The 16,756-nt window shown below is 40.7% G+C and overlaps 1 protein-coding gene across 1 annotated transcript; it reads left to right on the forward strand.

Moving 5' to 3' along the window:
• The first annotated feature begins 3,146 nt into the window (after positions 1-3,146).
• Positions 3,147-16,081, forward strand: PRSS35 (protease, serine, 35). The gene is made up of 2 exons (XM_012001198.1): positions 3,147-3,505; positions 13,812-16,081. Exon 2 carries the CDS (start codon positions 13,832-13,834, stop codon positions 15,068-15,070), a length of 1,239 nt encoding a protein of 412 aa, XP_011856588.1. The 5' UTR covers positions 3,147-3,505; positions 13,812-13,831; the 3' UTR covers positions 15,071-16,081.
• Positions 16,082-16,756: the final 675 nt, after the last annotated feature.

Below are 16,756 nucleotides of genomic sequence, written 5' to 3' on the forward strand. Positions count from 1 at the left end.
CCAACTTTCAGATTTTTGGGGGAACACATAATTGCATTTCCTTGGGCCACCCAAAAAGACAGAGAAAGCCAATGGTTTTGCAGATTTATGGAGCGCCAGCAACTGTTCCTCAAATGAGCAGATCATAGGTGGCTTCTATCAGAATATATCTAATTTGAGGACAAATGCTACCTTATCTTTTTTTTTCTTATTACATCTGCTTAATTTTCTTAGTCTGCCTTAACCAAGGGACCCCTAGGTTTTTAAACAGGCAGAACCATACAACCTAATAAATAATAAAGAGGGTTTTGATAAAACCTTGGGATTAAAAGTTAACAGGAAGACTAGAGCCACAGCAATTCAGGTCCCTCTACAAGGCTGAGTCATCACTTAGACCTTCACCATGGACCATGAAACATCTCCTCTTCCTGTCTTTCCACAGCTAAAACTTTCCAAGTACATTTCAATGATAAATAAGATTTAGTCTTGGATAGAGATTTATTCTATTTTGGTCTCAACCTCTTGGGAAATCAAGTGTAGAAGAAAAGGCTAAGTAGTGCAGCCTTAATCATAGCCAGGCCTGACAGTGGTCACCGCTTCTCTTCTATAGAGGCCACTGTACCCCTCTCATGACCTGAAATGTGACAGAAGATGTGTTCTGGGCCTCTTGGTTCCATTTCCGGAGAAGCATACAAATGCCTCCATTAAGCTGGGGACCTCACAAAGGACAAATAGTTATCAATTTTGCTGGTGCATTAATCAAGAATTTGGGTTGTATTAAAAGTAATTTGATAAAGTCTTTGGTCACAATAATCACAATAATTGAAGATAAAGTCTAAGAGCTTGGGGAGACACGGCTAGAAACTTTGTTATGAGTTTAATTTTTTTTAACTGATAACATTTCCTACAATGCATTATTTCCTAAAATGGTAAGAGTTATATTATACAAAGTTTTCATTCCCATGTGGAAAGCTGGTTGAGAAACACTGGAAAATTATAGGACCATCACTACAAGACCAGAACGAGGAATTTGATAGGTTGAGAATCTAGTTTGGTATGGGTGTCAGAATTGCTCATACTTTGCTATAGAAAACCTGAGGGGCCGGACTAGGCCAGGAGAAGAAATCTTGATTAAGAGAAGCCAGAATTCTGGCCAGGCATGGTGGCTCTCTTCTGTAATCACAGCACTTTGAGAGGCTAAGGCAGGAGGATCGCTTGAGGCCAGGACATCAAGACCAGCCGGGGCAACATAGCAAGATCCTGCCTCTACAAAAGAAATAATTTTAAAAGCTGGGTGAGATGGCATGTGCCTGTGTACCTGGGAGGTGGAGGTGGGAGAATTGCTTGAGCCCAGAATTTTGAGGTTGCAGTCAGCTATGATCCTGCCACTGCACTCCAGCCTGGGTGACAGAGTAAGAATTAAAAAACCCTGTCTCTAAAAATTTAATGAATTAACATTTTTTAAAAATAAGGAGGAAGCCAGAAGCCTAGAACTAGAAAAAGAGTAAATATGAAGCATCAGGACCAGATGAAGTAAAGCGATACATTTTGAAAACAGTCAAACCAATAAGACAACCTGGAATAGATCCAGAAATAGGGTTCAAAAGGGCCTGGGGTCAAAAGTTCAGGAAGGGGGGCATGAAAATGAGAGAGCCCTGGAAGTCTGCTGTCTGTGATGCCAATGGAGAATGTTGAATAAAGTGAAGGAAGCAGACCTGGGTCCACAGTGAATCCTTCTGGATTTATACAGTGTTAGAATCCCAAAAATGTTTGAGAGCTGCAGGCCTTGGAACTCCTCCAGCTCAACTATCTCAATTTACAGATGAAAAAGCAGAGGCCCAGGGCACACAGCTATTTAGTGTCAGGCAGGATTCCCATTCTGCGTTCTGGGCTTTCTCTGTGACTTCACACTCCAGCTGACTAGCAAACTTTTTAGTTCCACGTATAATCCAGCAGCTACTATATGCCAGGCCCTATGGTAGATGGTGGTGATTCAAAGATGCATGTGGCTATTATGATCTAATTGGTGAGGCAGAGAGCTTCAAACCTAATTCTAACTGGTAAAAATTACCAATGGACTTTAATATATGGGTAAATGCGTATGTTAACAATGCTAAATGAGAAAATAGCAATGGAATTGTATATATAGTTGACCCTTGGACACATATTTGAACTGCACAGGTCCACTTACACACATTTTATTTTTCACCCAAAAGAGGTTAGAAAACAGCATTTTCAGGCAGAACCGCTTAAACAGAGGGCAGACTTTTCCTATGTACGTGTTCCCCAGGGCCCACAACTGGACTTGGACTTGAATATGAGATGATTTTAGTATGGGGGGCTGAGGGGAAGAGGGCCTGGAACCAGTCTGTTGAGTATAATGAGGGACAATGCTAAGTGTGTTATGATCTCATTAAAGGTACAGAGAAACTTGAGATATGCAATAATTCACTAACGAACCGAGTGTTACAAGACATGCTAAGACCTTGTGTCATAAATACTTGTGCATTTACTTGATCTCCCCGCTTTAGGGCCAGGACTGAGTTTTGTACTTGTTGTATCAGGGCATCTTGCCCCAGACCCGTCACCCACTGGAATTTGTTGTTAAACAAATGAGGCTTCCTTCCTCATGTGGCCCCCCACCCCTCTCCTAAAGAGGACAATTAAAGTACGAGAGAACGGATGAGATTAGAATGCTGGTGGGACTGAGATGGGAAAGGACCTTAAAGATTTTTCGTCCAAAGAAGAAAACCAGCCTTTTCCCGGCAGACGGAAACTGACGCGCTCCCCCTGGAGGCAGCGCAGGATGCTCCCGGGGGTCCGGGCGTCCCAGCTTGGGGTCCCCATCCTCGTGTGCAGTCAGGGCACTGGTGGGAACCCTGGGCTCCAGGCGGCCCTCGCGCTTGGCGCTGGTACAAGTCGGGGTAACCTTACGGCTTGTGCATCCAGAGAAGCGAGGTCCCTGGTGGAGACTAGCTTGGGATAGGTTGGGGAGACGCCCTCCGTTCTTCTAGATGCCTGGGGTCTCAACAGCAAGCAGTGGGGAATAAGACTTACTGAACAAACCCTGAGACTGTTAAAGGAGTGCATACTATCAAAGGGACAGGCATCCCCTGTGAACCTACTGATGAATTTTTCCTAATGCTTAATTTAGCTTGTGGGCAGAAATGCTGGGGCGAGACACGGCCAAGTCCGTCCTGTTCCTCCAGGGAAGTCCCCTCTCCGCCCTCCCTCTCCATCTCCATCTCCTCTTGCCCACCCCCTCCTCTTCCCCTTCTCCCCCATCCCACCGCGCCCACCCCGCGTCATCGCCCCCTTTCCCCTCCCACCTCCCGGTCGTGGTACGGCGCTGCTCTCTCCTCCTCCGCAGTCTCGGCGGGAGCTCCGGGTGCTGCGGCCCGGCCTTGGCTGGGCGGCCTTCGGCTCAGGCTGGCTGAGAGGCTCCCAGCTGCAGCGTCCCCGCCCGCCTCCTCGGGAGCTCTGATCTCAGCTGACAGTGCCCTCGGGGACCAAACAAGCCTCGCAGGTAAAGATGAAGCTCCCCAAACCCAACAACCTTAGAACTTAGAAATTTCCCTGAGAAAGGCAGGACCTACCCGAGGAGCGCTTCTTTGAAGGACTTTGAAGAAAGGGGTCAAACTTGGCACTTTCTTTCAGTCCTCAAAGAAACTAACCACCCTTCCCATAGGCAATTCTGTGTGCCGGCCTCTGCAGTTTAATATTAACAGCAACAATGTTTGCATTGGAATATAAACGGAATTCTTTCTGCTTAAGCAGTACCAGAGGGGACCCTCTTTATTTTTATGATTGTTAACAGATGCCATTGAGAAAGGTATAACACGCATTCCTGGAAAGTCTCTTTGGCGGGGTTACTATGAAAGCTAGCCTCTCCCTCTACCCTTTTATCAACTTGGCTGCAGGGGTCAGCAAAAGGAGCATAGGAAAACGTTTAGAAAATAAGGAGGCGAAACGAAGTAGAAAAGCTTTTGACTTGCTTTGAAATACTCTAGCTGAGGAAAAAAAGTGTGTGGGGTGGTGGTGGATGAAACATTGGCAAAATATTGACAATAGTTGAAGCTGGTGATGTGCACATGGGGGTTACACTTTTCTCTCGACTTTTAATACTTTTCTCTGTGCTTTTGTGTCGTCGTGAAATTTTCTATAATAAAAGGTTCTTTAAAAAGTTGTAGAAACACTCCCGCTTGATGGCTCAGACGTTTTTACGCTGTCCTTGATTTGAAAAGAAGCTGCATGCTGTGTCTAGGGGGCTTTCACCCCTTATTAACCCTTCTGACTTCTGAAATTCATTCTTATTTTATCCGAAGTACATTTGTCTCCCCAGAGGATTAAAAAAGTCATATTTTGCTGGCTGGAGAATTATACTTAGAATCTGGTTTATAATTTAGAAGACAGAATGTTAAAATCCCTGCCAAATAAGACATGTAGGCTTGAAAGTAGCGGCCAAGTATCATATGGAATTTTATTTTTATTAGGAAATATTAGAGGAGTTCCTTTAGTGAGGGAAGTGGTGGACGTGAATACTGTCCCCCATTTTTCTTCCAGATAGCTGGAAAAACTGTATGCTTTTAAGAAGCTTTTTCATGTTTTAAAATGTGAGATTGTTTAGCATATACTTGACATATAGTATATGCTTATTAGATGTTAAAATAAACAATTGCTAGTGTGAGTTAATTTTCTCCATTGGGTAAATTGTTTTCCTCTGCCCAATGCTCAAATATCCAACAAGCATATTGTATTTTAACAGTAGGATCAGACTCAGAATTTGGGAGGATGAAGCCACTTTGCCTCAGCACTGAGTTAACTTTGCAGATGAGAAATCTGAGATGGAGAGCTTAGGAAACAGTCAAGTCAAGTTAGTAGTATGCAAGCTGTTATTTTATAATTAAAAACTTTAAGCTTCATATAAGTAAAACTGATGTGAGTTAGCTAAAAACATTGTGACCATAGATGCTTTAAAACCTGAAAAGTAGCATACCTGTTTATAGATATTCTTTGCTCTCAAAGGCCAACTTGAAAAATACAGATAAGTTTAGAGCTATATGCTGTGCACTTCATAAGGCAGCATATGAAAGAATCCTCTTAGGGTTCCTTTAATGTCATTCACCCCAAATTTGATTGACCCGTAGCATTGCAGAAATTGCAGAAATTTACATGTACAGGTCATGGAAAAATAGCCCCAAAACAAAGGGAGGTTTTGTTTTTTATTGTGATGAGAAACAGAAGTTGTGGGTTACTGTAAAATAATCAACTGTGTAACTTTACCATCTCCCTTTCCCTCAAGTACTGCCAAACTTTTTAAACAGACTTTTTTTTTGGTCTCCATTTATGAAACTGAACTTGAAAATAGTGCTATGGTATGCTATTTTGAATAGAAATTGGCCCGCTGTCAATGAACTTTCTTGCCGTTTATTCTCAGCCTAGAATCAGTGGAGAGCTTATCCTTTAGTAATGGATTATAAAGTATTTGATAAACATCTGTGAAATATCTGGCAGGTTCAAAATTTTCCTTAGCATTGAAATAAATTGTGGCACGTTTGGGGGACTAGTTCACAGTGCTGTAGGTCATGCTGGAAGTGTGCTGGCACTACAACTGTTTTTGAAAAACTCTCTGCCAGAAAATTGTCTGGCTGTAGACAGCATTATCAGCCCTCAGTTCATCAGGATGGGCTCCGTGGCCTGTAGGTGGGTTTTCTAAATGTAATAAATTCCATATGTCACAGCCATTTAGCATATTATTAGCCAGTTAGAAGTTTTGCCCCTGCTGAATCTTACATGCTTTTAAAATAAAATCTATTTCACAGCTGAGTAAGTGTAAATATTTTAAATACCTGCCTTAGATTTGCCATCAGCAGGCTAACTTTGCCATCTAGTGGTAGCAACGTGGATAACAGGCAAGTTCTTCCCTGGATGACTAGGAATTGAACCTTCCTGAGAAGCATTGATGAGTAAGTTACTTGTGTTTTCTCATTTGCGGTTTACTCTAGAACTTTAAAGCTGGAAGAAATCTTAGAAATGTTCTAGTCCAACTCAACAGTTAAGGACTATCAGATAGATTCTTTAAAAAAGGCTTCGAAATGATGCATGACAGAGTTAGCACTTGGTATGCATTTGTTGAATAGACAAATTTACCGTTCTAATTCTTTTTTCTCCTCTAGCAATATTGCATGTCCTACCGCCATGAAGTTTTATCGTGATCTTCTGTTTTTAGTGTTTTTAGATTTAAAATTGCATTTCTGTATATTATTTCTTAAAATAACACGTTTTCATTTATGTTTTAAGTCCCAGAAGGAAACATTCTTTTCCGCTGGATTTTTTTTTTTTTTGGAGACAGGGTTTTCCTGTCTCATTCTAGTTGCCCAGGCTGGAGTGCAGTGACACAATCACAGCTCACTGCAGCCTCGACCTCCCAGCTTAGGTGATCCTCCCAACTCAGCCCAGAGTAGCTGGGACCACAGGCATGCGCCACCACACTTGTAGAGACAGGGTCCCCCTATGTTGCTCAGACTACTCTCAAACTCCCGGACTCAAGTGATCCTCCCATCTCAGCCTCCCAAAGTGCTAGGATTACAGGTGTGAGCCACCGCGCCTGGCCCTTTTCTACTTTTTAATCACTCCCTACTACTACTACTACTTGTTTTTTCTTTTTTTGACGCAGTCTCGCTTGTTGCCCAGGCTGGAGTGCAATGGGATGATCTCAGCTCACTGCAACCTCTGTCTCCCAGTTCAAGGGATTCTCCTGCCTCAGCCTCCCCAGTAGCTGGGATTACAGGTGCACAACACCACACCCAGCTAATTTTTGTATTTTTAGTAGAGACGGGGTTTTACCACGTTGGCCAGGCTGGTCTGGAACTCCTCACCTCAAGTGATCCACCCACCTCGGCCTCCCACACTGCTGGGATTACAGGTGTGAGCCACAGCATCCGCCACTCCCTACTACTTCTTTCTTTCTAAACAGTCAGGCAGACTGTTGTTTTTACGTGTAGTAGTTTCCTACTGCTGCTGTAACAAATTACCGAAAACTTAGTGGCTTAAAACAACACAAATTTATTATCTTATGGATCTGCAGATCAGAAATCTAAAGCTTTATTGTGATCTATTTTTAGTTTTTAAATTGCATTTATGCATGTTTTTCTTAAAATAACACATTTTCGTTTATGTTCCTCCTTCTGGAAGTTCTAGGAAATACTTTTTTCCTCACCTTTTGCAGCATCTAGAGGGCACTCATATTCCTCAGCTTATGGTCCTGCGTTACTCCGGCCTCCGCTTCCATCTAGCAGCTCTTCCCACTCTTAACCCGTTTTTGCTCCTTCTTATATGAGCCCCTGTGATTGCATTGGACCCACCTGGATAATTCAGAATAACCACTTCACCTTAAAATCCTTAATGTAATCGTATTTGTAAAGTCTCTTTTCTCGTGTGTGGGAAGTATTCACAGGTCTTGGGGATGAGGATCTTTGGCATACCATGATGAGGCAGTTAGAGATGTATAAAATACCTTATAAATATCTACCTGAGTTTTGGCTCCCCCTGTTTGATATGAATAACATTTGCTTTAATCTTTGTGGAGTGCTTACTGTGCTCTGGGCATTGTGCCTATCATATTAGTTTCTCACAAAAATACTCTAAAATATTATCTCTATCTAATAAATGTGGGAAATAATGTCTAGAGAGATTAGGTAACCTTCACAAGATCACAGTGTAACAAGTGGCAAGTGTACTTAAGTTGATTTGGCTTCAAAGCCTACTGCCCCCATAATCATTGAAACACTGTAGTTCTTACTCCCCTCTTTTATTACGTTACAGACACGATTATTTTCTCATACACTTTCTAACTTAAATGTTTCTAACTTATCTTTCTAACTTAAATGTTACCTCCATGCAGTGCTGCTGTCAGGGAGCGCCTCAGTGGGTCAGGAATTAGATTTCAGCATCTGTTCTCCTCAGCATCTGTTCCCCCAAAATAAAATTGACTATGAAAGTTTTTACAATTGTCATCCAAAACATCACCGATTTCTTTAGTGATTGCTTTATTCCTGTTTATGTCATGTGTAACTCTCCCCCTCTCCTGCTGTGGCCTTTTGCTTAAGCCATTTCTCTCTGCAGTTATTCGGAATCATCTGGCCAGGCCCCAGTGTCTCCCTGTTGTGTGTCAATCCTGAGCAGGTGGAGGATGAAAGTAGAGAAGATGAGAGCATGTCCTCGAATTTAGGTATGCATGTAAACACAGCCAGTGGTGCTGGGAAGGACAGGTGTTGGGATTGCAGATGGCTAAATAGAGGACAGCCAAGTTTTAAAAGGTGGTCATGCAATCATTGGTGTGTCCTAACATACACACTAAGGTAGAGGGTGGTGTTGGCCCTACAGGGTCATTGATATGACTGAGTAGTTCCTGACCCACAGCAGCCTCCCAGGAACTGTTTGACAGATCAATGCAAAGTCGTGTCGCATGGCAACATACTATATACATAAATATGGACAAGTTCCTCACTAGACATTACAAGGAACCAGGTGAAAAGAAAGGCATGAGTAATTGCCAATCTGTCACCTGGAAAGGGAAAGCAATTCAGTGCAGGTCCTTCAGTGTTAAGTCAGCATCTTTGCTTTCTCATAGACAGGAAAAATAATTGATTTGAAATATTAATACAGTGGGCAGCCTTCTAATCTTTCATTAGTTTGCCTGCTGTATCTAAGCTAGAATATAAACTTCTAGGGTAAAAAACAAAACACAAAAGAGAAACTGAGCCTTAAGGTATAATGTCATTTCATCATAGGATTCTATATACTCTAGATAGACTCACTCAAAAAGTTGAGTTTTTCTTTCATTGTAGATCACTCCCTTAGAGTAATTATGTTGACATAGATTCTGTTTCTTTTTAGACTGAGGGTCTGATGCAGTTCCAAAATTCCCAGTGAAGATCCACGCTATAAATAAGACACAGAAAATGCAATTTAAGTGTTTTGTGGCTGCAGAGTGTTTAATCACACTTAAGTTTAATAGCAATGAAAAAAATATATTACAGAGCCATGGATATTCATAGAAATGAGTAATTAGGAAAGCATTCATTTGGGAAGTCTCTAAAGTGAAGCTGTCCTTGAACAAAAAACAAAACAAAGAAAAAGGGAATTTTAGAGTGAGTTGGAAACTATCTATCTTGAAATAAAAATATTTGACTGTGAAACTGACTTTTTAGAACACTACAAGGTCTCTAATTTTGGCTTATATAACAACCTGTTCTGAAGTGATACAAATTCACCAATTAAGGTAGGATAATAATTATAAAATAACATGTGTTAACTGCTTACTATCCTCTGGGCTCAGTAGTAATTCTTTGCATGTATCATCTCATTTAATCTCTATAACAATGTTATGAAGTTGAAATTACTGTAATATTATCCCCACTTTGCAGATGAGGAAAGTGAAACTTTGAGAGTTAATGAAATGTCCACATGTACATGCCTCATAAGTGGTGAAGAGGGAATTGAACTCAAGCCTTCCCACTCCTTGGTCTGCACTCATAACCACTATGCTGGAACAGATACAGAAATATTCTCAACGCTGAGAGCAATCACATTTCTAAGAAACTATAAACAAATAAAACAAACTATAAAAAAATAAGTGATCTCGTAGTTAAGTGTGGTCACGTCTGTTAATAGATTGGGTACAAATGTGTAATTACATCTCTTCCATCAGTAAGAGTTCGTCTACGTACACAGACATTCTTACTTCCTCCTTAATTCCCTTCTACTCAATCTGTCTTCAGGATCTAACCTATAATCAGCTGTGTGTGTGCTGACTCACAGTGGTGGACAGCAATCACTGCAACTTCGCTTTCATTCACCAAAATTGGAATTTGAAGCCCCAAATCCAAGCCATCTGGAAATGGACAGTGAAGGTCACAATTATATTGCAAGACAGGAAAAATGAGGGGGATGGGGAAGACAAGGGACGTTAGACTTTCAACATTTTATAGCTGCCCCTTCAATCGGGACTGTGTCTTTTTAGATCAACGAGTTAGTCCTTTTTGGACAATGGACATATGTAGATATCCACTGAACAAACTGTGGATTGCTCTATCAGTAAGAGCTATCATTTATGCCACATTGACATTTTACCACAAGACAAACTTAGATTTTCCAAAAGAAAGTGTCCTTAAACATTTGCCCAATTTTAAATTACAGGCCAAATTAGGCTAAATCCGTGTCCTCTTATTACTGTGATTCTGAGGTCATATTACAAAGCTCTGCCCTTCCCATGCCCAAGGGTAGACGTGGGCATGGTTTTTATTCCTGTGGTGCACTGCATAGAGCTCCCTCAAAGGGCACCAGGCAGGGCTGGTGAACCAATGCCATTGAATGATCTGTAGTATGAGATATTGGAGGCATTACATATAAACCTTATGAATTTCATTTTTTGAGACATATGATCCTAGTTCACACCACTGCACTCCAGCTTGGGTAACAGAGCAAGACTGCCTCTCAAAAAATAAATAAAACTAAAAATAAATAAAAGTAAGTTATGTTTGTTCTTTATGAACTGGCTGAGTGATTTGATATTGTCAGTTGCTAACACAGTAAAAGAATGAAGTCAGAATAAATTAATTTTGTACACAGAGTTAAGCAGATGTCATTTAAAATCCAGATAAGCCATCATCCTTGCAAAGACCACCTTCTGGGGTACGGCTCATGTTGCTACACCAGAGCCTTGGCTACTGTAGCGGTTCTTAAACTTTATTGAGTGTCAGAGTCATCTGGAGGGCTGGTTAAACCCACCTGGGAACCGCTCTCCACCACCCTTTCAGGAGAGTTTCTAACAGTAGGTCTGGGCAGGCCCTGGGAATTAGCATTTTTAACAAGTTCCCAGGTAATGCCGAAGTTACTAGTGTAGGGGCTGTCCTTTGAGAACCCCTGGTCTGGTGTTTCCTTTTGGTGAGCAACCAGGATTTGGGTTCTCAACCACCATTCATAACTGCTGTGAGAATGTGAACGTGAACACAGAGCAGGAAAACCATGCCTATGTCATTGGTGTTATCATTTGGTAAATCAAATCATTGCTTTGTACCAAGCATGGTTTCAAAGGAACTAATGGCATTGGAAATTTCCCAAGTATTGGCTAAGGCCTTTGACTAGAAAATAGCTTTATCTACATAGCCAGAAATAAAATTATACTTAAATACAATTCAACTCTGATGAGGCTTTCTTAGAAGTCTGGCTACAGAGTTATGGCATAGGACAGACCTACCTGGGGAAAAAATATCTCAGTAACACTATTTAGACCTCCTTTATTTTGCCCAGGAATGCCTTTCACATGTGTATTGCTGCTCAGATCATTCGTATCAAGTGTTAAGATATACCAAGTGAGATAGTTTGTGTCTCTTGACGTGGATATTTGGCTGACTTTCAAGCTTTGATGTAATCATATATTAAGTACACAGTGGACAGCTGTTGTCATAAAGAGCTAAATGAAAAAGCAATTAAAAAAAAGTTTCCCACACCAAAGCAACTCCCTTGATTGAAATTTTGCTGCGAATCAAGTAGATTTAAATATATATATATATAATGATATATATCATTTTTATGCATTTTGGTTTGTTGATAAGCTAAGTAGCAGCAAATAACTCTTTGATTTTCACTTTTTTTTTCAGCCAAGGACATAAATTTTCATCCTGGGAACTATAATTTCAAGCGCTCAGTAGAGTTACTGAGTTGTGAGCCTTTTTCATTCTAATTAAATTAAGTTGATGAAATACTATTGTGAAAAATTTCGTAGAAGACAAAATAAAATACTAAGTGGCTCTACTCTACAAAATCCTTGATGATATAATTACTGCTTTGCAGTGGTGACTATTAGAAAATATTGTAACATAACACAGATTTCCTCCTCTCCTCCCCTCCCCTCCCCTCTCCTCCCTTCCCCTCCCCTTCCCTCCCCCTCTCTTCTTTGACAGGGTCTCACTTTGTTGCCCAGGCTGGAGTTCAGTGTCATGATCATGGTTTGCTGCAGCCTTGACCTCCTGGGTTCAAACGATCCTGCCAAGTAGCAGGGACTACTTGTGTTTGCCACCATGCCTGACTAATTTTTTAAAAGTTTTTTTTTATAGAGATGAGGTCTCAGTCTGGTCTTGAACTCCTGTATTCAAGGGATCCTCCCATCTTAGCCTCCCAAAGTGCTGGGATTACAGGTGTGAGCTACCACACCCGGCCTGCTTAATATTTCCAAATGTATAACAGTTCAAATTAATTATGTTTTCATTAATATATCACATTTAAACAATAAATAGGTTAATGTACCATACATTTTTGTTTGATCAAAATAATGTTTCAGTTTGTTAATAAAATTATTGTACTTGTATAAGACAAAATAAATTCTGTTGTATGAAGGGATACCGATACTGAACTCTGCATCAGGGTTGATTTTTGCCTTTTGTGCCAGTGCACACATCCTGTGGGTGTACCCTGTGGTACAATGGCTGTGGGCCATTGCTAATGTGCTTTTCCATGCAAAAACCAAATAAATAAAATAAAACTTATCAGAAAGCATTGAGGATGAAGGAATTGTAGGGATAAGCGAATGCTGAATTGCCTCTGCTTTATACAAAGTACAAATCATTTGCTTAAGTCTTGATATTTTAACTATTAGTTAAAAATGACTTGAAGCATAGTTCGCAAATAACAGTGACACAGGGTTCAAAATTGCTGCTCCAGCATGCTCCTACTACACCCACCTCCAAGCAAAGATTGACACACATCAGTTCCACTAAATAGATACATGTACGTGCCAGTGAGCCTCAAGAAAAGAAAAAGAGGGCAAGAAGATTTGAACAGTAGGAAAAGTATTATATAATTTATTACGTGCTGGCACCTTTAACAATATTTAAATAAAACAACAACACTGGTCCTAGATAGTGAGACCTATGGTGAAAAGGGACTATATCTAACCATTATTATGTCCTCCCAATAGCCTGTACTTCATAAATTCTTACACATAATTTTAATATGCAGTAATGTCCCACCATAAAGCATTTTGTATGATGCTTTGCTTAGATGGTGGTTTCAAGCATAACTTTGTTTTTTAACAAAGCATGGTACATTTTTCTTACTTTAGCATAAAATGGCCTGTGCTGTATATTTTCTTTTTATGACCAGGAGTTCTATAAAAATCAAAGCAGATCAATAGAAGATTAATTAGCAATTTATTTATTGCTAACACTCTTACTGCTTTAAAACATTATCCAGTAATTTGCATTGCACCTTTACATCAGCTTGGGCTGCCAATCCTGGTTCATGGACATTCACTGTATTCAATGAGCAGTTTTTTTAGCTCTGTGCTAGGCAGTTACAGTCTAGAGACGAAGAAGTTATGATCCCTGTTTTTAAGTAGCTAAGTGTTGGAAAAGACCGCAGCGCATTTGCTGCTATCTTTATTTCTAAATCATCTGGATATAAAGTTGTAGGATACCTGAGGAGGAGAGTGTGGCTTAGCCGACAGAGGATCCCAACCTACTACCCTATTGTACTCTCTCAGGCACTGGGCTGTTAGGGGAGATGGAGGGGGAGGTGACAGGATGACAGGTTGGGGTGGGAGCGAGGTCGATTAGGGCTGGTGGAGGGAAGTTTGGGTGAAAAACAACTTACTGATTTTGGAAGTCTATGTGAGCCCACTTACCAGCGTTTATCTAATCTCAAAAGCTAGGTAAGGTGGAAATAAGGGCACCTCTTTGTGGGGAAGGTACATTTAGGATCCAAGGCCTAAATGAAATGGATAAGATTTAAAAGGAAAACATTGTAAACCTCTCTCTTTTTCTGTTTTTAAGGAAAAAATTAGAAGATCAAAATGGAAAATATACTACTTTGGTTGATATTTTTCACACCCGGGTGGACCCTCATCGATGGATCTGAAATGGAACGGGATTTTACCTGGCACTTGAGAAAGGTACCCCGGATTGTCAGTGAAAGGACTTTCCATCTCACCAGCCCCACATTTGAGGCAGATGCTAAGATGATGGTAAATACAGTGTGCGGCATCGAATGCCAGAAAGAACTCCCAACTCCCAGCCTTTCTGAATTGGAGGATTATCTTTCCTATGAGACTGTCTTTGAGAATGGCACCCGAACCTTAACCAGAGTGAAAGTTCAGGATTTGGTTTTTGAGCCGACTCAAAATACCACAAAGGGAGCATCTGTTAGGAGAAAGAGACAGGTGTATGGTACCGACAGCAGGTTCAGCATCTTGGACAAAAGGTTCTTAACCAATTTCCCTTTCAGCACAGCTGTGAAGCTCTCCACCGGCTGTAGTGGCATTCTCATTTCCCCTCAGCACGTTCTAACTGCTGCCCACTGTGTTCATGATGGAAAGGACTATGTCAAAGGGAGTAAAAAGCTAAGGGTAGGGTTGTTGAAGATGAGGAATAAAAGTGGAGGCAAGAAACGTCGAGGTTCTAAGAGGAGCAGGAGAGAAACTAGTGGTGGTGACCAAAGAGAGGGTACCAGAGAGCATCTGCAGGACAGAGTCAAGGGTGGGAGAAGAAGAAAACAATCTGGCGGGGGTCAGAGGGTTTCCGAAGGGAGGCCTTCCTTCCGGTGGACCCGGGTCAAGAATACCCACATTCCGAAGGGCTGGGCACGAGGAGGCATGGGGGACGCTGCCTTGGACTATGACTATGCTCTTCTGGAGCTGAAGCGTGCTCACAAAAAAAAATACATGGAACTCGGAATCAGCCCAACAATCAAGAAAATGCCTGGTGGAATGATCCACTTCTCAGGATTTGATAACGATAGGGCTGATCAGTTGGTCTATCGGTTTTGCAGTGTGTCCGACGAATCCAATGATCTCCTTTACCAATACTGCGATGCTGAGTCGGGCTCCACCGGTTCCGGGGTCTATCTGCGTCTGAAAGATCCAGACAAAAAGAACTGGAAGCGCAAAATCATTGCGGTCTACTCAGGCCACCAGTGGGTGGATGTCCACGGGGTTCAGAAGGACTACAACGTTGCTGTTCGCATCACTCCCCTCAAATACGCCCAGATTTGCCTCTGGATTCACGGGAACGATGCCAATTGTGCTTATGGCTAACAGAGACCTAAAACAGGGCGGTGGATCATCTAAATCACAGAGAAAACCAGCTCTGATTATTGTAGTGAGATCACTTCATAGGTTATGCCTGGACTTGAACCCTATCAATAGCATTTCAACGTTTTTCAAAATCAGGAGATTTTCATCCATTTAAAAAATGTATAGGTATAGATATTGAAACTAGATGGACACTTCAATGCCAAGTATATACTCTTCTTTACATGGTGATGAGTTTCATTTGTAGGAAAATTTTGTTGCCTTCTTAAAAATTAGACACACTTTAAACCTTCAACAGATATTATAAATAACATGTGATTTCTTAATGGACTTATTCTCAGGGTCCTACTCTAAGAAGAATCTAATAGGATGCTGGTTGTGTATTAAATGTGAAATTGCATAAAGGTCGATGGTAACACAATTAGTATCAGGATAGAGACAGAAAGTTACAACATAGTTTGTACTACTCTGAGATGGATCCATTCAGCTCATGCCCTCAGTGTTTATATTGTGTTATCTGTTGGGTCTGAGACATTCAGTTTAGTTTTTTTGAAGAATTACAAATCAGAAGAAAAAGCAAGCATTATAAACAAAACTATTAACTGTTTTACTGCTTTAAGAAATAACAATTACAATGTGTATTATTTAAAAATGGGAGAAATAGTTTGTTCTATGAAATAATCTAGTTTAGAAATAGGGAAGCTGAGACATTTTAAGATCTCAAGTTTTTATTTAACTAATACTCAAAATATGGACTTTTCACGTATGCATAGGGAAGACACTTCACAAATTATGAATGATCATGTGTTGAAAGCCACATCATTTTATACTATACATTCTATGTATGAGGTGCTACATTTTTAGGACAAAGAATTCTGTAATCTTTTTCAAGAAAGAGTCTTTTTCTCCTTGACAAAATCCAGCTTTTGTATGAGGACCATAGGGTGAATTCTCTGATTAGTAATTTTAGATATGTCCTTTCCTAAAAATGAATAAAATTTATGAATATGACTTTTAAAAGGAGGGTCTGGTTATTTTCCTTAGGAACCAAGGCTGCAACACTCATTCTGGCCATCATGTAGTATAAGCAGAGTCCAGTGACTGCCTTGGGGCAAAACACAGAGTAGGCACTCAATGTGTATTTCTTGAATAAATAAATATTTGCTAAAGGGCTGTAAAAAGGGAATAGCTCAGGGCATTATGTTTAAAGAGTTTTAGTGATCCATAAATCAAGTACACCTTAAAATTCAGCAACTGTAGGCCTTATTTCTGGTCTGGTCTGTTCTTTCCGGTAGTTTCTAAGGTCACATCATTCTCTCTCTCATGGCACACTCAAGTCGTTGATTCTGCCAGGGTTCAAATTTATCTTATAATTTTTTAATAATGGGGAGTTATACTCTGGACTAGTATACCAAGAAATAATTGATTAGATTATGATAAATGATTTTGTGAATGATGTTCAAAACAGCAGAAATTCAGTACAAGCGCAGATTTTTTTTTTTTTTTTTTTTTTTTTTTTGAGATAGAGTCTGGCTCTCTTGCCTAGGCTGAAGTGCAGTGGCGTGATCTCGGCTCACTGCAATCTCTGTCTCCTGGGTTCAAGCAATTCTACTGTCTCAGCCTCCAGAGAAGCTGGGACTACAGGTGTGTGCCACCACACTTGGCTAATTTTTGTATTTTTAGTAGAGA

This window comes from Mandrillus leucophaeus, unplaced genomic scaffold (genome assembly GCF_000951045.1).
Source record: "Mandrillus leucophaeus isolate KB7577 unplaced genomic scaffold, Mleu.le_1.0 Scaffold652, whole genome shotgun sequence".
NCBI lineage: Eukaryota > Metazoa > Chordata > Mammalia > Primates > Cercopithecidae > Mandrillus > Mandrillus leucophaeus.

Excerpts from the sequence above, each read along its gene's own strand:
- PRSS35 (XM_012001198.1), top strand. The coding sequence starts at position 13,832 with ATGGAAAATATACTACTTTGGTTGATATTTTTCACACCCGGGTGGACC.